The following is a 20,642-nucleotide window of genomic DNA, read 5'->3' on the forward strand; positions in this document are numbered from 1 at the left end:
ATTTAAAAGGAGAGAGCAACTGAGAGAGAGACAGAGACACACAGAGAGAGAGAATTCTTGAGGTACAATTGGTGAGCAAAATCAGACAGGGTTCATTTAAATATTTAGTTTGTTGCCTAGTGAGGTCTGTGACACATTCATACATCCTTCTTCTTATTTTCAACTTTTCACACTTTTAGCGTTTTAATACTTATTTTATTTAAACATTTAGTAGAATATAAGTAATCAAGTATAAGCAATCATACAGGTTAGTTTGGCCCATAAGGGTGATTATTAGTATTATTAATATGAGTAGTATTAGTAGAAATATGATTAGCATTCTCATTATTATTATTGGTCTTTGGATGTTCTTTTTTGGAGCCTGGTTTGATTGAGAAAGCGGCCAGGGTCTCATTGCATCTCGTTTTTCTTTTATTTTTAGTTTTGCCTGTATGCTTTATTTTAATGACGCTTTTACATTAGTTGAATTCAAACGTGTATTTTTTTTCTAGCGGAAGTTTGACATCATTTCCGGACACATGGTGCGTGGTGGGCGTGTCCAGGAGGCTAAGTCACAACACTGCAGAACAGACGGGTACGATTGACCCAAATCGCCTCTCTGTCCGGGGTAAACAGCCAGTGTCCCACCGAGTGTAACATGTGCTAATGTACGGAAGTGTGACGCTATGGACTTCTACATCAACCTGAGGGTGAATTTCAGGGGAAATTCCAAAAATTTCCTCCTGTCGGGATCTGAGACCAAGAGCTGGGAGTCGATGGAAGCCATGGTAAGAGGCCCGCTGTCAAACAGCAGCGGTCACACTATCACACACCGATTTACCAGAATGACACAGGTGTGTTTTGTGTTTGGACGACGTAAAACCGAGGTTAGGCTTTTAAACGCCTTCGACGCCTTCGTGACCGCGTGATTACAACATATTTACAACTTGCCCGTTGAGCATCTCGGGGGTTGAAACGTTAGAATGGCTCATACTCCTCGTCAGGTTGACAGAACAGTGTCTGAATGGACAGGCGGATTGTCTATAGTCCGTATGGGATTAGTCTCATTGTGCGTCGTCATGGAAACGATGTTTACCAGCTCAATATTACTGGTTGGAGGGGTCTGAGTCACATATCCACCATTTGACGTGCGCGTTGCCCAAGTCTGTTACCAACACGTGATCATCTCGCTGCTGGTTAGCTAGAAGCTACTTATTTAAATGAAGGCAATTAGTGACCACACCCTAAACTACCACTCTAATCTGAAACAAGTTATGATAGTACATCAATTTATTAGTTAATAAATTGATTATATGAATTAAATAAATCAAAATGCTATTGAGATATATCAATAAAAACGTTTGACGTGTGGTTTAGATACATATTAAAGACTACAGGCTTTAATATGTAGCGATTGCTAAAGTATTTACTTAGTCATCTATGCAGTGATGGAATGTTATTAAACTGCATATTCAGTTTGGCTAGTTTGTTTATGTATTGAATGTTTTCCAAATTTACATCGCTGATTTCTTGTATATTACTCTTGTACATAATTATATATAATTATAATTATATATATTTAATGTGTATTTACTGTCAGATTCATAAAATAGTTTATTCAAGTATCCTGTTTCTTAAATAACAGGCCAGTGACTGAGGTCTCTATGAAATATACTAGGTTTTATCTCTATTTATATGTGCCCTGCTTCATTTATCACCATATATTATCTCTTTATTGTTTTTTTTCCCTTTTTCTTGTGTAACCCAGTTGTTTATATGCTGGAATAAAAAGGCCTTAGGCCTGAATTTTGATTTTCTTGTACTGTCGTGTATAGGCTTATCTTTATATTCTTCTGACCACTACTTATTCATATTTGAGGCTGGGGGCCCCTGATGTGTATTCTAGCAGGCCATTGTGGAGTGTGAAACTTATATCTTGATGGATGATAATCATCCATGATTACATATGCAGTGTGCACAGGTTTTACACACAAATTAATGTCGAGCATTTTGATTAAAATGTTTTGCATAGTTGAGGCCACAAGTCATTCTGATATGAATGGAACAGCTATCATTTCAATCTAAAATGAACTTTAAATAATGGGGATTCAAATATTTTGGCTTTTAAATATAAACTTTGCTTTATCATTAACCCTCAGAAAAGAGGCGATAACTAAAAGTACCAGAAGACACAAACAGGTCACAAGAGAGTTTTTAGTTCCTACAGTTAAAATTATTGAAAAATTCAACATTCTGTTGAGCAGTTTTGCTCCTATAATTTTGTTGAGAATATATGGTGGGACGTTGCTCTCACAACTACATGTGGAAGTTCTAAACAATCCACCTTTAGAAACAGGAGAGTTGGCAATTAATAAATGTACATAGCTGACAAACCCAATCTACTGCTGTAACAACGGCTTCCATTCACATCCATCATGGGACCGATGAGTCACCACTGACAATACAGGGCACGCTGGACATTCCAGCCAACTCCCAGAGGTTGTTATAACACAGTCACAGAGCAGAGAGGAGTCACAAAGGTCATGACAAAGTCTGTTCGGACCTTTTTCCCATGTCTTAATTATGGTGTTTTCTGTGTTACAGGTGAAGCGTTCCTTTGGCTTGTGCAGTCTTCAGCTGACATATTTTGATGAAGAAAATGAAGAGGTGATAGTCTTGTTTTTCTAATCACATATACAGTGGGACCTCTACTTATGAACATCTCTACATGCGAAATTTTCAGGTTACGAAGCGTCTCAACAGGAAAATATTTCCTCTTGTTACGAAGGAAATTTCAGGATACAAAGGTCAAAAATATGCTACCACTGCTACTCGCAGCTCGCGGGGTTTAGCGAACACAAACTTGCTTGTAGCTGCTCTGCCATTGGCTATCGCCTAGCATTTTCCTGTCATCCCATTGGCTAGGAGGGACGTCCATAATGTACAAGTTTGTATCCCAGCTTCGCCTTCGTTTCACTTTTATTTATTGTGGGTGTTCGTATGTTTGTCCATTAGATGGCGGTGTTACCACAAGTGTTAACGTTCATTGCTAGTAATGATGCTAATGTAAGATTAGCCTGTAATAAAGTTCATTTTGTTCCTGGAGAAGCCTTGCACTGAATTCCTACATTTATTGTGCGGTAATCTAATTGTAACATTTATTTGTTACATGTTTTGATGCATTTTTATGATTTATAAAAAAAATATGTCCGAATTTTTGGGGGCTTGGAACGGATTAGGGCATTTACATGGAAAACACGTCTCTACTTACGTAATTTTCAGGTTGCGAAACAACTTCTGGAACGAATTAAATTTATAAGTAGAGGTCCCACTGTACTATATCCTATGTAAAGCTAATGGAGTTCCAGAATAACCTTTGTTTAATGTTTTGTGGTCTAAGGGTCCATTATCAGGGTACATCAGGAATACATTCTCACAATATTACTAACCATGTAGGAATATACAGTAAATGTTGATCTTTCTTTTCTAGGTGTCCATCAACAGTCAAGGTGGGTAATTATGAGGATTCAGAACAACCCAGATTTAATTTTTGGTTCTAACATGTTAACATGAATGGTTTGGTTTATGTTGCAGTTGAATATGAGGAAGCATTGAGGGTAAGTTGACACTTTTTTCTAGTTGCATAGGAAGCAGAAGTGCTCTAAATAAAACAAGCTGATGTTCAAACATTCTGTATTCTTGGAGAGGGAATTGAGATTAAGATTTTTTAATTTAGAATGCCAATTTAAAAGTATTAGTTTTAGTGATTTAGTTGAATGTTTTAATTTTTCAAAGAAGCAGACACCTTAAACTAACGCCCCTTTTACAACAAAAGTGTCACGCTCATGGCCTGTTTTGAACATGGGTAAACCTGGTAATAAAAGACGACTCAGTAAATTTCCCCAGCCAGTAGCCCTGCAACAGAAAACACTTTAGTAAATGTTGGAAATCAACATGGGTGCTGGCAGTAGCATTGTCATTCTAGAATTGATTTTCCAGTCTATCTTTCAAAGCTTACAAACTAAGCGCAGCCGCAGAGTCAATGATATTCATGCGTTTCGCGCTGAGTTGGGGGTTTTGGCTGAGATGGTCGATTAAGGTGACATGATGGTGTTTACGTCATCCATCATCAAAGGTTTGCAAATTGCCATGTCATTCCGGTTGTAGCGTCCCACCCAAAGGAGCCAGATCCCATTAAAATCTGGGTCTGTTGCAGGGTCATTTGACCTGGGAGTGACTATGCTCAGTCCCACCAACTAAAAAAGCCGGAGCAGGTATTAGTAGGTTAAGAGTAGGTTAAGAGTTTTGGCCCGTAGGAAAAGGAGTATTGGTTTGGAATGGTCCCACAGTGGAAGGTATTATCATGTGATTTGTAACTCGTATGTGGAGCTTGAATTTTAGCAATGAAAAACTTGTTATTTATTTCAGTATCACAATATCAGAGCAGCAAATAACTTAAATGTCACTGTGTAGCAGGAGAGTTTCATTCAGACAAATTGATGATCTCAAATGTCTGTAGACCATTGTGTCCTTTGTACAGCCCTGTGTGAATCAGTGTATTGAACACTGATGTGTTGCAGCATCTGGGTAATTTTAGACTGAAATAAAGCTTCTCTATTTGTGAAGCCAAAAGTAGCAAATGTACTTACGAGTCAGCTATTTACTTTTTTGCCAGAGTGCTGCGAGGCAGGGCAACCGGCTGCACATGAACGTGTACGAGACAAGGGGCCAGCCAGCCAGGGTCCCAACCAACAAGACTAGTGCAACGGAGCCCAAGAGGGGCTTCAGACCCCCTCAGCACTGCCCCGCTTTAGCCCAGGTGGTCAGCCGTAAGGTCCAGGCTGCAGTGCCAGAGCAGGGCATGGTAAGAATTGAACACAGCATGGTGATATTTATCTGATAAACAACCCCATTTCCATGTTTATCCTGTTAATTATTTATATGTTTTTGATTAGGTGATCATGAAGGAAATGAAGGGGGGCAAAGATGAGGACAAGACTCCTCCAGCCTGGTTCACCTCCTACATGGAGAAGGTAAGAATAAGCCGTTAGAGCTGACGCGAGTCTTTGATGGCACGCTAATCTATCTCTGTCAACATTTACCTAGTTCAAAGACCAAGTGGTGCGCGAGGCGGTGGAGAAGATCTGCCGGGAATTCTCTGGACAGTGCTGCATTCACAAGCCTCTGGGAGGAGGATCTGGAGGAGGAGCAGGAGGGACGGGAAGAGGTGAAGCAGTGGGAGGAGCTGAAGCTCAGCAGGTCCCTGAGGTGTCCTCGTCCACGCTGCCTGGAGCTCCATCGTCCTCCACTCCTCCCTGCTCCTCCTGCAGGGGGCAGACTACTGGAGGAGGCTACCAGTGCAGGTATGTGGTGGCATTATTCCTGTTTCTGATTAGGGATGGGTAAGTAATGATACAAGTATCAATATTCAGCCCATTGCTCCAAGAAACGTGTTACTCTAAATCCACACAGTGAGGGATGCTGTGCTGTCTAAAATCTAAAACCAATCTGTCAGTTTCTGTTTCTATGACGTTCCTCACTCCAATTGCTCGGCTTTCATTTTCCTTTCCCCTGATTCTTCTCAGTGTCTGTACCTCCTGTACTCTGTGTGAGCCCTGCAGCTTCTCCCATGACCCCAGTCACAACCTGGTGAGAGCCAGGACTCCTTTATCCATCCCAGAACACGGATCACCGGCCCCAGACCACAGCAGGTATTTTACTTTCCCGCATTAGATATCTGTGTCTGTTCTTATGAATTTTAATTAATATAAGCAGGCTACACCATTACATCCTCTACTCTCTGCACACTTGTATAAAATAAATCACTACCTACATTTTAATTTTGATTTTGCTCATTGTAAGTTTAAGGTTTATATTTTATGAGGTTTTCTCTGCTGCCTCCTTTAGGTTCTACCGGCGAGGGGACCGCAGTTTCCGAAAAGCTGAGAAGCAGCGGCTGAAAGCAGAAAAACGCTTGCTGAAGGCCGAAGTCAAAGAAATCCGGAAGCAGCTGAGGATGGAGAGGCGGGGCATACAGTGGAGCTCCTCCCACAGAGAGGGAAGCTCCTCCCCCGTGCTCCTGCAACCTCGTGCCACCCAACACAACAGCCCTGAGTAGGTCCCAGGAGAAAGTGGCTTTAATAGCAGTTAAAAATTGAGAAATCAAAAACGTGTATTGTCAATCTTTGTGCAGGCGGCCAAAACGTCCATGTCCCCTGGTGGTCCCAGCTATGATGGCTGCATTTTTGGATGAAAACCTTCCTGATGGGACCCGACTGCGCCCTGGTACAAAGTTTATCAAGTACTGGAAGATGAGGAACACCGGAACAGTCAGCTGGAATGCTGACACAAAGGTAAACAAAGATGGCCCACAAGATACAGTATTCAATACAGTATTAACAGCAATAATAGTAGGGACACAGATCCAAACCATGTCAGAAACATAAGTTGATTCAAAGCCAAGTAAGAATGTAATAAAAGGGTTAAAAATCTGATGCTTTATGAGTTCATGCCTAAGTAATATAAAAACAATCACTGTGATTTAATACACATTAAAAAAACAAAATTCTAATGAAGGGACAAGGTAAAGAATTTGGTTAAAACATGCACTGGCTGTGCATCATGCCTTTGCCTTTTTTTCCTGCAGCTGAAGTTCATGTGGGGAAACTTGGCAGTGGGATCTGGAGATCGTTGGAGAGAAGTGTCAGTTCCCTTCCTCCAGCCAGGACAGGTGAGGTGTCTGCACAGAGGCGCTCTGGATTGTTGCTGAACCTGTACATTTAAACGCTCTGCTGACGCTGTTCCTCCTCTTCAAGGTCGGCATTGTGAACGTAGCACTGGTTGCTCCCTCTGTGGAGGGATCCTACACCTCCCACTGGCGTCTGGCCCACGCTGGGGAGCAGTTTGGACCCAGGGTTTGGTGCAGCATTGTAGTGGATCCCCTGGCCCCAGCTCCTGTGATGGCTGATGGGATTTTAGTGTCACCCTGCGTGACGCCACAGGTAAGCCCAGTTGTAGTAAACAAGTAAAAAAAGAAAAAGTAAGCTGTAGTGCTGAAGTGATTGGATCTGGTCTCCAGGGTAAGAACCCAGTGACAAAGTATGGAAAAACCTGCACAGCCTCCAGGGAACAGCGGTTGTTGTCTGTGGACCAAGAGGAGTATTACATCCCATCTGTTGACCTGCTGACTGCACAGGTTCCTTATATCATTGAATACTCAGGACAACCAAAGTTCTCTTTTACCCATACTTGTTTTAAACAGCAGCAAGCACTGATCTGTCAGCTGTGTGATTCCCCAGGATCTCCTCTCCTTTGAACTGTTGGACATTAACATCGTCCAAGAGTTGGAGAATGTCCCAAACAACACTCCTGCAGGTAAGAGCAGTTCTTTCAGTTGCTGTTTGAAAAGTATTTATTTTTTATTTTCTTTTTTTTAAATTAGGCTCTATTTGTTATAATGTTAAGTGTGTTATATATACACATGGCATACACATGAACTTATGGCAGTATTTTAAGTGTTGAAATTCCTTTTTTATTATGCATGTTAACACATACACTTCTGTATTTATTTGAATGAATTGCTTTAGTATTTATCTTAAATTGAAAAGAAAATGCTTTAGCATAGTTTTTAGATTAGATTAGATTAGATTCAACTTTATTGTTATTGCACATGTACAGGTACAGAGCAACAAAATGCAGTTTAGCATCTAACCAGAAGTGCAAAAGAAGCAGCAAGTGAGGATAATAACTTAATAAATACAGTATGTGCGGTTATTTTTACAGTCGTTTACCAGGTTGTGCTATAAACATATTTTACAGATGGTGTTTACATTAAATGCCTTAGACTATAAGTGCAGGAGCTATTTAGCTATTTACATAAGATAGAGACTATTTACATAAGATAGAGTTTTCTGCATGTTGTTACTGTAGTTTTGCAGCAGCCGTGCTTTAGCATATGCTTAGGTAAGGTAAACATGGCCTAAAACCACATGTATTTATTTAAATGTCACGCCTCTGTCATCTTGTTTCTGAACAGACAGGACTCCCTGCATATCCCCATTGCCCCAAGATGGCGTCCTGCAGGACAAAGGGAGCCCCTCATTGGGTCTCATCCAGGAAGAAACTGAAGTCATTAATAGCATCATGGGTAAAAGTGTTGACAAAAAATATTTTTCTCAGTACAAATGTTTCCTCAAACCCATGCATAAAGACTTTATAGTTAGAGAGTTACTTACAGATGTATCAATAAAGGATAGCCTTATTAACACCTATATGAATAAAGGACGCCTTTGTAAAAATGTGAAAATTATATTATTGATGCTAATATTGTTATTTTTGGACAGGAAATTGAATAACAAAGGCTGAGAACGTTCACTTTAAACACTCGGAAAGGATTTGGTTTTGAACGCGTGTAGTTTACAGTGTGGCCACTAGGTGGAGGCAAAGTTAATCAGTAATGTTAAACATCAGTGTTGAATAAACGCAGCTGCAGCCCTCAAAGTCTTAACAGCACAGTCACCTGATCACTACATCTCAAGATTTATTGAGCTTTGGTCAAAACCTTTATTTTAACTTGGTTGGAAGGCTGCAGCTCCTTTGGCTGGAACCCAGTAAATGTGGTGCACTTAACAGCTTCCACGTGGTAATTCACTTTTTTTTTTTCCTTATTTGTCTCTCTGGTCTTCAGATATGCCTCGTCCTGCAGGGTCTGGTGCAGATGGGGGAGGAGTCCCGGCTCAGGAGGAAGGGGAGGACGACATCAGTGGGACCCAATTTGTTTGTGAGACTGTGATTCGCTCGATGACTTTGGAAGAGGCTCCTGACCATACCCCTTTGAGAGGGCCCCGGCCAGGAACAGGTGATGATCAGTCCAATGATACCAGAGCAAAGGGAATGTAAATCAATGTCTTGATTGATTAAATGAAGATTTGATGATATAAATCATCCCTACTAGAATTGTAAGTATAAAAATAATGATGAAGGAAACCTGTTTCATGAGCCTGTCATTGAAAGACATGGACTTCCTGTATGTTCTCAGTGGTACGCCCTGCTGCTCAGGGTGGCTCCGCCTCCTCCTCTTATGTAAAGAAGAAAACAATACAAGCTGAGCAGAGCCTGGGCAGCAGCCCCGGCAGCTCGAAAAGTGCCCAGATTCACCCTGCTACTCTCAAGGCTTCCCTCCCCTCCCCTCTGAAAGCCTCCCTACCTGCCCCCTTGTCTGTGTCCCTGACCCTGGGACCTGGACCAAGCTCTGCACCGGGGCCGCTCCACGCCACGCCTGGTGCCGCTACACTGCAGGGGCATAAAAGCACAGGTGTTTATCTTATTTACATGCTGGCATAAAGAATGCCAACCACCTTAAACAGTGCAGTCTAAGACTAAATGTTGTAAAAGACAGATTCACAGTTTTCTCATTCTCATCTCAGCTGAAGGTGCAAAGTCCCAAACAGAGACTGAGAAAACTGAGCAGGAAGACACGGCAAAGAATGAAGAGGAGAAGAGAGATGGGCCGAGGAGTCGCTCGTCCTCCACCTCCTCAGAGGATTACATCATCATCCTCCCTGACTGTTTTGACACGAGTCGCCCACTCGGGGAGTCCATGTACAGGTAACTCTTCCCAACGCAGTTGAGTCCAAGCGGTGGCTTTAAAGGCAAAAAGAACTGAAGCTGGGCTTTCTTAAGTAATAATTGTCTCTCCCATTCCAGCTCTGCTCTCTCGCAGCCAGGCGATATCCCAGCAAAGACCGATGAGGAAGCAGAACCGGCGTCTCCTGACAACTCCACTGCCTCAGGAGCGGAGGTGGGGGAGGCTGCAGTGCTTCCAGAGACTGGGGTGTCAGGCAGCAGCAGTGCCAACGACATGCTGTGTACCTCTCAGACGCTGGACGATGAGCCGCTCACACCCGAGGTGGTGGCACCGCCCACGGCCGTCGTCACACCCAGGTCAGTGGGAACGTAATAAAGGTGAACTCTTCATAAAAAATAAAAAAAAATATTCACAGGGTCATATCACAATAGAAAGGTTTGGTTTGTTTCAATGCTGCTTAATACTTCCTGTTGCTGTGGCGCAGGCCAGAGTGCAGCGGAGAGGCTGGTGGTGACCCTGGTGAGGCTGCAGAAGGCTCTGATCTGTACCAGAATGAGGACGGTGAGAAGAGTGACATCATTAGCAATGACCACGAATGGCCCTGCGGTAACATACGCCTTTCTCCTCCCGCAGCCTCTACTGAGCAGACCCAGGCGGGTGACACCGAAACCACAGAGGAGAGTAACCCCGAGGACCCCAGGTCTGCAAGCACAAACACACGTGCACTTATTTAAAGATCACATCTGGAAGGTGCTGCATGAATATGGCAAACATTGGGTCTTCTCAGGCACCCTGGGATCACCAGCGGCCTGATGAAAGGAGCTCTGTCAGTGGCTGCTTCTGCCTACAAAGCCCTGTTCACCGGACAAGGTCCCACCCAGGTCAGCAACCGCTCCCTCTTTGTTCTCTGTAGATTTTCTCAGGGTTCACCGTACCGTCCTCCCTGCAGCCTCCGGTGGACGCATCCACACAGGACACCATGATGGCTGTGCTGGTGGAGATGGGCTTTGGGGACCGGACCCTAAACCAACGGCTGCTGAACAAGTACAACTACAACCTGCTGGACGTCGTCAACGAGCTCGTTCAGATGAGCGACAATGACTGGTATTCCACCCGCTACTGAACGGGGGGTGGGGGGGGGCAGCAGGAGCAGGGGATGAAACCCAAGAAAGGAAGAGAGAAGTCATTCCTGCCCATCCACTCTTTTACCTTCCACGTTCTGCCCATCTCCCGCCTGTTTCATCCACGTAAGCATTCTGCTGTATGAACACATGAGTAAACATTCCATCAAACCCTCTGAGATGCTGTTTGAAGCCGTCACTCACTATCTGGAGTTTTACTTTAGGCTTTTATTTTGACAGTTTATGTCACTGACCAGAAAAGGGCCGAAGGGAAATGCTAATCTGTAGCATTTAGCCAAAACAAGGGTCCAAGATACGAATGCTCCATGTGTGATGCCACATTTTTGTTTATTTAAATACAGGTGATAAATAGGAATGTAACTGGACAGCTTTTAGAGGGAAAAGATGCAGTAAAGCAGCTAGCACAGGCTAACTTACAAAAGATATAGATGTTGCACCTATAACTGACTGCTGATTCTCACTATATTAACCACATTTTGTTAGCGTGACAACCTCAAGAAAACTAGTCACCCAGAAAACTAGTCCTACTGGGGATTTTGGATCTGAAATGTTTACATCAGTTTACAGCAAGGAAGAAGACAGATGCAGGGGTTGATTTGATTTGAACAGCTGCAGTTTATTCAGACACTTTAGACAAAATTGGGGTAATGAAAGTGTGTAACTAGACACAAGTCTGCATCAGCTATTTGGGAATCTTAGGTTTGAACAGGGGTTTACAGGTGAATCACACAGGTCCTGATATAGATGTCAACCTTGTTCCTATGCTCAGCTGGCACAGTGAGGAGTCTCTTTAACATCCATCAGACTCAAATCCTCAGGACGTTGCACATTTTAATTGAGCGCATAAAGTCAAAATGTGCTATTGGTTTAGCAGCAGCTAAGGGTGAATCCTTCCAACGTCTTTATTTCCCTCTCAACAAATCGGTTTGACTCGGCTGCTTATAAAGGGACTGTATTTATTTAGGTTTTTATTGCACTGAGTTGAAGCGCCACTTCAAACCCTTTGATCTCTTTGTTTCCTCTGCTGTATTGTGGGACTTTACTTCCTTTGTAAGAACATTAAGGCCGAATCAGACGTCATTCCAAAGCTGCACTGGACTTTCTTCCTCATGTTGAGTGTTAAAATGCGTGAGACTTGTATAAACTTAGAGCAGGGGACAGGGAACTTTCAGTCTTCATTTGTTCTTTTATATGTGTGTAAGTGTTTGTAAAAAGACGTATATGAACTCGATGGGCTGTTCTGTTCCTATTTGTCGGTGACCTGATTTTGAGCTCTTTTATTTCTACCTCTCCATTAAGCTTCTTTTGTTGACTGTTGCTCTGTTGTAGCACCTTTCTTTAGGAAGCAGCCGCATTTAGCTGTGTTATTTTTGAGACCTTCCTGTTATTACCTGAAAGAGTCGCCACCTCATTCCAAAAATGTGTAGATGACCAAATACTTCTAGCTTTTGTTGTTGGGCAAAATATAAGGTTTTACAGAGAAGAGAAGGCCTTTAAATGCTATTTAATAGTTGGAGATTGGTTTTAAAGAAAATCTTAAACTTGTCACTGAAATGTTGGTAGCTAAGCTAATTGATCACATTGTTGTCAGGGGTTTTTTTGTTGTCTGCGAAGCCGCCTGCTAGTGGATTAGCCCAAACATTTCTACTCCTGCTGGGCAGTGAAAAAAGTCAAGATTATCACAAACCAAAGCCCTTACAGAGAAGAGGTGGCGCTTGGTGTGGAGTCGATGCAGCCGGCCTCCAGTCCGTGGAAAAGCAGACTGGTTGGTTCCATTTGAAGTTCACCTTCAGTTTCCTGTTTTCATCCCTTTAAAAGGCTGATGATAAATGAACCTGCTGTACATCACTCGCCCCGAGCACTTGTCTCTGAGCCGTACACTGAATGAAGGTAATGAGTCTTAAATTGTGTTCCGTGTCAGTTTGCTTTGATTTAAAGGGATAGTTCACTTCAGTCGTGGCAGTCTTCACCCACACTATCATCACAGAGCGGACGGGAGGGATATTTAATTCCAGTGAACTAGCCCTTTAACACGCATGTATTCCTTGAGGAATGTTATGGTGAGCTTCTTTTTTTGATATATATTTATCAGAAAAGTATTGAAGGAGGTGGGAAGTTCTGTGGACGCTTGAGCTGATTTGTTGTGTTGCACTTTATGAAGATTGTTATAATGTGAAAATCAAATCTGCAATTAAAGTCACTACAATCATGATCCATTGCTCTTTTTGGTGATAAAATGCGTGTGTGTGTGTGTGTGGGGGGGGGGGGGGGTTTAAGACAGTGATTCATATTTACTTTAGTACACTACCGGTAATAGACAAGCCCAAAATGTTCCGGGAAGAAAAGAAATAAGGACATGACAACATTTACTTTTGAGTTTGGTAATCTTTATCTGTTTTGGAATGTCCTAAATGAATAGATTCACATGTACAAACATGAGACTCACTGATGGATGATTTACACCCAGAATAGACTTGTTAACGTCAAGTTTTGTTTTAGATGCACAAACAAATGCCAAATGAAAAATACTGTGTGTTAAAGGTGGATGGAAGATGCAGAAAAATAAAATTCTCAGAAGTCATTTGATTTCAGTCGCACCCTGGTTTGGAAAACAATCCACAGAGGGAGGCCTCATAAAAACAATAAAGGATCTTTGTTAAAAGTCACCACATCAGAATATGGATGGTGTTATGGATTTCCGACTGCTCATCTGGGCTGTCTCTGAGGCCAACCTTCCAGAGAGGTCCTCACAGATGGCCATCACCACTGCTGTGTGTACTGCAGAGACTGTCACACAAAAGCACGTTAACACTCTGGAAACACTCAGTTTGCCCTTTTGCCCAGTTTGCCCCTTGTCGGTGTGTGATGCACAACACTCACGGAGTATCTGTTGGGGATCTTGGCACTGCGCTGGGCAGATGCCTTCAGGTTGAATTTACAGTTAGGACACTGACCTCCAGCTGGAAACGAGAGTCCCAAATTAAATGGAAAGACCCCAGAGATTCTGCTTATTGTCTCTCCACAAATGCGTGCTGATGTTAACCGTATGAGTCTCCCCAGTGGGTAATCATCTCTTTGCTAATGTCAGCAGATATTTGTGTTTTTATTCCCGGGCAATTAAATCTACACAGTGCATGCTGGTCGTTGGCTTTTCTTTGATTAAATCTCATGGTCTTACTGAAGCTTTAGCAGCAGCATTCACCAACACAGCTCTGGATGTGGTGCATTCAGGGTCATTTCTATGACGCAGATCTGAGGCCGTTCCTGGCCGCCCACGCCACCCATGCTTCTGCAGGATGCGTGTTCATACCTGAAGTCGTATCTGCTCCAGGCGTGCTGACCTCGGGACGCGGGGCCTCCAGTGGCTGCAGAGAGAAGTGCGGAAAAGGTTCAAACAGGAAAAAAAAAAATCTCTGGTACAAACTACCCAGGATGTGTTTCACCTCATCTCGTCTTGATTCACGCCTGTTTCCAAACACATTTTCTACCCCGAAGACATGAGTCTGAACATCTGAGGTGCCTCTCTGTGACCCAGTAACATTAACTGGTCTGCACTGGTGTGTGACTGCACTGATTTTTAGTTTCATTTTTCATGCATTTATTTTTGTGTATCTGGTGACTCTAGAGATACATGGTGATTTCATGAAGAGCACACCACCGTACATACGAAATCCAACCTCAACCACCTTTTATGTTTGAACAAATCCTGGAAATCTGTAACAGGATACGAGCTGCGAGCTGCCCGCAGGAAACAGCCCTGACCCCATGCTGAGGTGTCGGTGTCGGCTCAGTTTCCAGGCCTCGCTGTTTCTCTTTAATAATAAAGTAGAGCTTGCGAGATCGCCGTCGGCTCAGCAGCCTCGTAACTCTTCCAAATACAGATGTTGACATCAGCATAACATCTTACCGACCTGCTGCTTGTCTCTCGCCGTCCTGCGGTCCAGAAGACTCTGGCGGCGTCGGGCCTCCCAGTGCATCGCAGCCATCCTAACATACAACAGATCAATTTAGTCACTCCTCAGTACTTTCTGTTAGATCTAGTTTTTGGTTTTGGTTTTTAAATCAAGAAATGTGAACTGTTTCAATGAAATGTTTTGTACATCAAAACATTGTCGGCCACAGAGGGGCAATATAAAAAAGATGTTCTTTATCTGGAGCTGGCAAAATAAATACGTTCATGAGTGAGGATTCATGTTTGCAATTTTTTAAGACTTGGAACTTCAACCTCTGCTGTAACTATGCACGTTAAATAGTGTGTGTGAGAGAGATCTATGGATTAAAGTTAACCTCTGACTTTGAACCCTCTAAATATCTGTTACATTATTTGTTACACAGTTTCCACCTAGCATGCTTCTGTCCACACACGATCAACTATACATACTTTGACTGTTACATACCTTGGCTGTTATTCTGGAATACTTTTCTTTTTAGTTTTGGTGTTCCCTGTGTCTGCCCAGGGATGTTATGTAGCTATTACGTATATACGTAGATCTGTTTAAGTAATCAGGTGTCACTCTGCCTCTCTGTGCAAATCAAAGTAAGACTGATTAATAATTGAACCCCTTATTTATCATTTTTTATCACTGGTTCATTGACTTTTGCTGAAATTTCTGTTTTGCTCATTTTTAATTGCTTCACCAAAAAGCTTTATGTTCAAAACAGTGGCCTGAGAAGCAAATGTAATTCTTCGAGTGCACCCTATGAATGATAAAGCTGGACTTGGCACAGTTTCAGTGGAAAATGCAGTGCGATCTTCACTGAAAAATAATAATCTGGTGGATTCTGGAATTGGCTCACCTGAGTCTGGAGGTAACGCAGCTTCAGCAGCCCCACTGGGTGATGTCAATGTCAGTTGCTCTGTCTCTCTCAGCTGTCTCTGACCTGGTTAACTGGAGTTTCCAGGCAACCTAATGGTCTCCAGGGCAGTTCTTTTTTCCCTCTGAGAGACAAAAACAAAGCGAGTAACACATGGTTCGAGCCCTTACCTCACTGTGTGTGTGCGTGTGCGTACGTGTGCGTACGTGTGTGTGTGTGTGTGTGTGAGAGAGAGAGAGAGAGAGAGAGAGAGGGGGAGAGACCTCAGTCTGAAGCAGGCCTGCGTTTTACTGTCATGAAAGGAAATTTCCCCAAATGTTCACTTTATCTGCCCAATCACGTGATCTGTCACGTCTCTTATTTTTAATTTTCTAGATAACCATTCATCGGGATGCTGTACCGCCGATAGGCAGCAGAGGGCGTCGCCTGACCGTTCAATAAGGTACGGTGGCCAGAGTGGATCAATACTATCACAACAAATGAGCACTCGCAGAAATATCATCTGTAAAATTCTGTTGACACTCATGGATATCAGTCTTAAATTAAATTAAATTCTATAGTAATAATATATTAATTAATTAATATATATTATATTATAATATATTCAATAATGCTACATTCTTCATGAAAGCCTTGAGCACTTGAACTAAACAACCCCCCCCCCCACACACACACACACACACACACACACACACGAGTTGTTATCATAACAAGTATTGATTCTGCTACAAATGCCCTGGGATGCCACTGATGGGAAAACTGTAGCCAAACTTCCATCAGAGATGATGGCTGTGTTTAATCTCCAGTCCCATTATTGATGCAACTTCTCACCAGGCCTGTTATCTTTATAAAACAGATGAAGTTATAAGACCAAACCTCCGTCTAGCCTCTGTGTCTCTCAGTGTGAAACTCTTATTACAAGACAAGTCTGAACTAATCCAGACCCTGACACGCCTCCCCTTCAGTTGAGCCCCTGTTTACAACAACTGTGAAACTTTTCTTGCATGGGCCCTGTAATTAGCATCTTTATTAGTGTAGACTGGAACACACAACATGATGTTTAGTAAGTGCCACAGCTGCATTTGTGGACTTTTCTGTTTACAAAAATGACTTTTTGAAAAACAATATTTACAGACTTTTAAATAGAATGTAAAAATGACTGGTTCCACTTTTGCGGATGATGAAAATAAGATGTTTTTCACCTGAAGATGGGAAAAAAAACTGCGCTTTAGAGCATGACTCATCACTCCTTTTGTTGAGAGTTTATAAAATTCAGTTTCATAGCTGCCACCACACAACGATGTTCCATTTTCTTCCAGTTGTGTTGGTTTTTGACTAGAAAGTTGTTTATTTCAAGAACCACAACAAATGTTTTTGAATCCTAACCTAAGAAACCCAACACAGGTGTAAGTAGTGGGGGAATTCTACGTTTTTATAAGGGAATATCGCGTCAGTGGCAACAATAGAGTTGAAATCTCTACATATTACTTAAAGTGCTTATTGTTGTCCAACATTTCAACAGAATCTCCACCAATCACGTCGCCTCTTTTCATCCATTTTGTTGGAGCCTCGCGCTGCCCTCCTACGTCAGCAGCGGGGGCCGGGCACGCGCTCCCCGGCTCTTCCCTTCTCCTCCCTCCGCTGCTGCCCTGCTGCCCGGGCCACTGTTGCCAGGACCGTCGGGAGAGTCGGGTTGTCCCAAACACCGGCGCTGAGCAACAACCACCGGGATCATTTAGGGCTCAAACTCGGATATTGCTCGCGGATTCGTCGCCGTGCAACGATGGTGACACATTTGAGGAGCGTTCAAGCGCAACCAGGTGAGACTTTTTCAGATACGTGCGGGAAAAGTCCGATATTTCCTTCGCCAAACGCCTTATCGCCACAAATAAGACGCTTAAAGCAGCTTCTAACTCAACCTAAGCAAACTTTTTTTTTTGCAAGATATACGTTAATGTGCCTGTTCACAAATTGGTTTATCAGGCGTTGCTCACGTTTGGGGTTCTGTTGTAATCGGATTACACTCAGCAGTATTTAATCTTCCAGAAGTCACTGCAGCTTTCAGACTGTTTGCGGGATAGAACTGAAAACACGCAGCACAATACTGCGGGTTGTGTGAAGGACAAAAGCAACGCATCAACTACAAAAACTGTTTCTGTTTATTGAACTATTTAACTTACTATATAAAACATGTTTGTAGTTCGTCCACAAGTAAATACATTCTTAACCGGTTTATGGTGCATAATATTGACGCATTCTTAGAACGATCTTATCATTCCTAGAACTAAAAAGCGTCTTAAAGTGCATTCTTAGAACTATCTTATCTTATTGGTTGTAGGTGGAGACGTGGAAACAAGACTATTGTTCCTCAGAATTTGATATTGGATTTGTCTGAGTGTTAACCAACATAATTCCTAGATTAGAATTTCCTAGATCAACATTTAGTGGGAAACAAATGAAACATTTAAAAACAAAATCAGAATGTCTACTGTATTCAAAGGTCCTATATTCTACTTCCTGGATCTTCTTTGTTTTCAGGTAGTTTGTTGGTTTGTCCCATCTGAGCTGGGTTGGTTTTTTTTCTTCAGTGTAATTTGCGGACAGCTTGTCTAAATGGCTGACTGGTGTTTTCTTCCACGCCGTCCTCCCTCAGGTCCTTGTTGACGACAGTCTTTGGTCTGGCTCTTCCTCCACCAGCCTTTGAAGTCGGGCCAGGAGCCTGAGCTGCTCTCAGACCCAGACCCGCTCCTTCATCCTCACACCACCAGAAGCTTCTACGTAAACAGTTTCGCCGTCGTTGTGAGACGAGGCAAAGGAGTACCAGTGGGGGAGTTTACGAGGGAGGCCACGGAAATAATTTAGTCCTGTAAATATTTAGGATCCTTTACTGGACTTAAACATGGGGAACCAGTTAACAGAAATTGCTCCCAACACCCCCTTCCTGCCGGGTTTCCAGTCGTTGCACATAGTGGTAATCGGTTTGGACAGTGCTGGGAAAACCTCCCTCCTCTACAGACTGAAGCTGCAGGAATTCGTCAAGACGATTCCCACCAAAGGTTTCAATATGGAGCGGATTAAAATGTCCATGGGCAACTCCAAAACCAATGCCACCGCCTTCCAGGTGTGGGACGTTGGTGGTCAAGAAAAGCTCAGGCCGCTCTGGAAGTCTTACACGAGAAGAACCGATGGGCTGGTTTTCGTGGTTGATGCGGCCGAGCCGGAGCGCATGGAAGAGGCCAAGGTGGAGCTCCACCGGATCACTCGGCTGGCGGAGAACCAGGGGGTGCCCGTGCTGGTTTTGGCCAACAAGCAGGACCTGGACGGAGCATTGTCAGCTGCAGAGGTGATTGCTGATAAAGGATCGTTTTGCTGTTTGACATAAAACTAAGTCATTCCTGTTATCCGCCGGATCAAAGTGAATAAAAACACCTCTCCTCACTGCAGACACCACCCGAAACCTAAACCAGCAGCTTTCCCACCAGTCGAGCATGAATCATGCAAATGTTTTGTGTGGAAATGAAGCTAGTATTAAACCATTATAACACAGGCATGTGTCTGCCTGTAACAAGTGAGAGAAATTAATTATGAAACTCTCCCCCCCAACACCAACACGTCATAGCAGAGTATGTTCTCACAAATTTCTCATTTGATTTCTCAATCGAAATGAAAATAATAATACTTAAAGGGCCAGACAGCAGAGCTGAGCAGGTTGCACTGCAAATGTTTTCAGTTATTCTCACGATTTCCCTGCTCTGCTCACACCTTTTTGTGTCGTAATCCCTTAAAAGGATTCATCTTTTCCTTAAATGAGTCTAATTTTGTCAAAGATTGTACAGTTTTGAATTGAAGTGTTGAGCTTTTAAATGTACAGTCTAAATTCAGCAGCGGCATGTGCGGTGATTGAATGATCTGCTCGACACTGACTGTTTTCTTCTGTGCTGTTCAGGTCGAGAAGGTGCTGAATCTTCATGAGCTCAGCTCCTCCACCATGCACCACGCACAGGGGTGCTCAGCTCTGGACGGCCAGGGCCTGCAGGCAGGCCTGGAGAAGCTGTATGAGATGATCCTGAAGAGGAAGAAGATGCACCGACAAAGCAAAAAGAAGAGATGAGGCTGAGGGGAGTCATCACATTGTGACTATCGGAACCGATCCTCGTCTGAGGACCTCCTCTGCAGACACTTTTGGACCTAATGTTGGCAAAACCCGAAGCCCGGGATGTGAGGTCTTTGACCAACCTGTGGCTCTGAAGGGTGTGCCAAATTTTACACCTTCCTTTACCCCTGTAGACGTTTTGGCAGACCGGCTTCCTGTAGGATTGTTTCTGATCTGGAGCCTCCTCCTCTGATCTGGCCCATAAAGCGAGCACAGCAGACGCTTGCCGGGGGAACAGCGGAGGGAAATCCTGTGCAATAAACGCAGAACTCTCATTGTAGTCACTCTGATATTGAAGGATATTTTGTACATTTGGCTTGTGTAAACCTTTCTCAAGTTCTGCCGTCACATAGTTACCGTCACTACATTGCATGTTCACCAGAGCCGGGGTATATCGAGGCGCCGCTTTAGTTGATCGAGATAAGATTTAGTGTTTATTTGAAGTTAGTTCTGCTAACGCTGATTGCCCAGTGTTTCTGGATCATTTAGAGACTGCGGACATGTGACTTATTCCAGTCTCCACCAAAGTCGTTTATTTTTCTAGGCTGGGCGTAGACAAAGCTCAAACAAGTTGATTTATGCTGTTTTTGTTTTTTTTGTAAAATGTCAACATGTTTGAATAAATTATTGTTTTAAATTGTCGAAGGACATTGTCGTTATTTCTCGAGAAGGCCGCATATTTTTCAGTTAATTCTTTGGGGAGGTTCAGCGGGGGGGTGCTGGGTCCTACGTGATGTTTTTAGTAAAGAGCTTTTGAGTCGCGAATGTTCCCTAAACAGACAGATCCTTAAATCGGACTAGCAGACCTGCTGTGTAGCAATATTTGTTTCAGTGTTGGTATCACACGAGTTTCAGGTTTCACGTCCTCCGGCTTCATCAGTGGGTCATTCCATTATTCCTCCCACACGCCCATTTCCCTGCTCTTTAGTTCAGTCATCTACATCTCACTTCCAAATAACAGTATACA

At 43.1% G+C, this 20,642-nt stretch overlaps 2 protein-coding genes across 3 annotated transcripts; both read left to right on the forward strand.

The window, feature by feature from the left end:
- The first annotated feature begins 523 nt into the window (after positions 1 to 523).
- nbr1b (NBR1 autophagy cargo receptor b) lies at positions 524 to 12,919 on the forward strand. Of its 2 annotated transcripts, none has more exons than XM_057014196.1 (23): positions 524 to 767; positions 2,584 to 2,646; positions 3,470 to 3,488; positions 3,574 to 3,596; positions 4,655 to 4,843; positions 4,935 to 5,012; positions 5,086 to 5,342; positions 5,565 to 5,690; positions 5,887 to 6,093; positions 6,173 to 6,332; positions 6,626 to 6,709; positions 6,795 to 6,980; positions 7,058 to 7,174; positions 7,278 to 7,353; positions 8,015 to 8,125; positions 8,666 to 8,836; positions 9,017 to 9,292; positions 9,405 to 9,585; positions 9,685 to 9,921; positions 10,050 to 10,126; positions 10,199 to 10,265; positions 10,353 to 10,446; positions 10,515 to 12,919. In XM_057014196.1, the coding sequence occupies exons 1-23, from the start codon at positions 666 to 668 to the stop codon at positions 10,686 to 10,688; spliced, it is 3,075 nt and encodes a 1,024-aa protein (XP_056870176.1). In that variant the 5' UTR covers positions 524 to 665; the 3' UTR covers positions 10,689 to 12,919. The 2 variants fall into 2 exon arrangements, with proteins under 2 accessions (XP_056870176.1, XP_056870177.1); XM_057014197.1 differs by having other exon boundaries at positions 5,601 to 5,690.
- Positions 12,920 to 17,070: 4,151 nt separating this feature from the next.
- LOC130514541 (ADP-ribosylation factor-like protein 4D) lies at positions 17,071 to 20,320 on the forward strand. The gene is made up of 3 exons (XM_057014198.1): positions 17,071 to 17,342; positions 18,176 to 18,865; positions 19,469 to 20,320. Exons 2-3 carry the CDS (start codon positions 18,422 to 18,424, stop codon positions 19,631 to 19,633), a joined length of 609 nt encoding a protein of 202 aa, XP_056870178.1. The 5' UTR covers positions 17,071 to 17,342; positions 18,176 to 18,421; the 3' UTR covers positions 19,634 to 20,320.
- The last annotated feature ends 322 nt before the right edge of the window (positions 20,321 to 20,642 follow it).

Source organism: Takifugu flavidus, chromosome 18 (genome assembly GCF_003711565.1).
Source record: "Takifugu flavidus isolate HTHZ2018 chromosome 18, ASM371156v2, whole genome shotgun sequence".
Classification (NCBI taxonomy): domain Eukaryota; kingdom Metazoa; phylum Chordata; class Actinopteri; order Tetraodontiformes; family Tetraodontidae; genus Takifugu; species Takifugu flavidus.

Coding starts and splice junctions, on each gene's coding strand:
- LOC130514541 (XM_057014198.1), top strand. CDS start 18,422: ATGGGGAACCAGTTAACAGAAATTGCTCCCAACACCCCCTTCCTGCCG. Junction 18,866..19,468: donor GAGCATTGTCAGCTGCAGAG/GTGATTGCTGAT, acceptor TGTGCTGTTCAG/GTCGAGAAGGTGCTGAATCT.
- nbr1b (XM_057014196.1), top strand. CDS start 666: ATGGACTTCTACATCAACCTGAGGGTGAATTTCAGGGGAAATTCCAAA. Junction 5,013..5,085: donor TCACCTCCTACATGGAGAAG/GTAAGAATAAGC, acceptor ACATTTACCTAG/TTCAAAGACCAAGTGGTGCG. Junction 7,354..8,014: donor CCCAAACAACACTCCTGCAG/GTAAGAGCAGTT, acceptor GTTTCTGAACAG/ACAGGACTCCCTGCATATCC.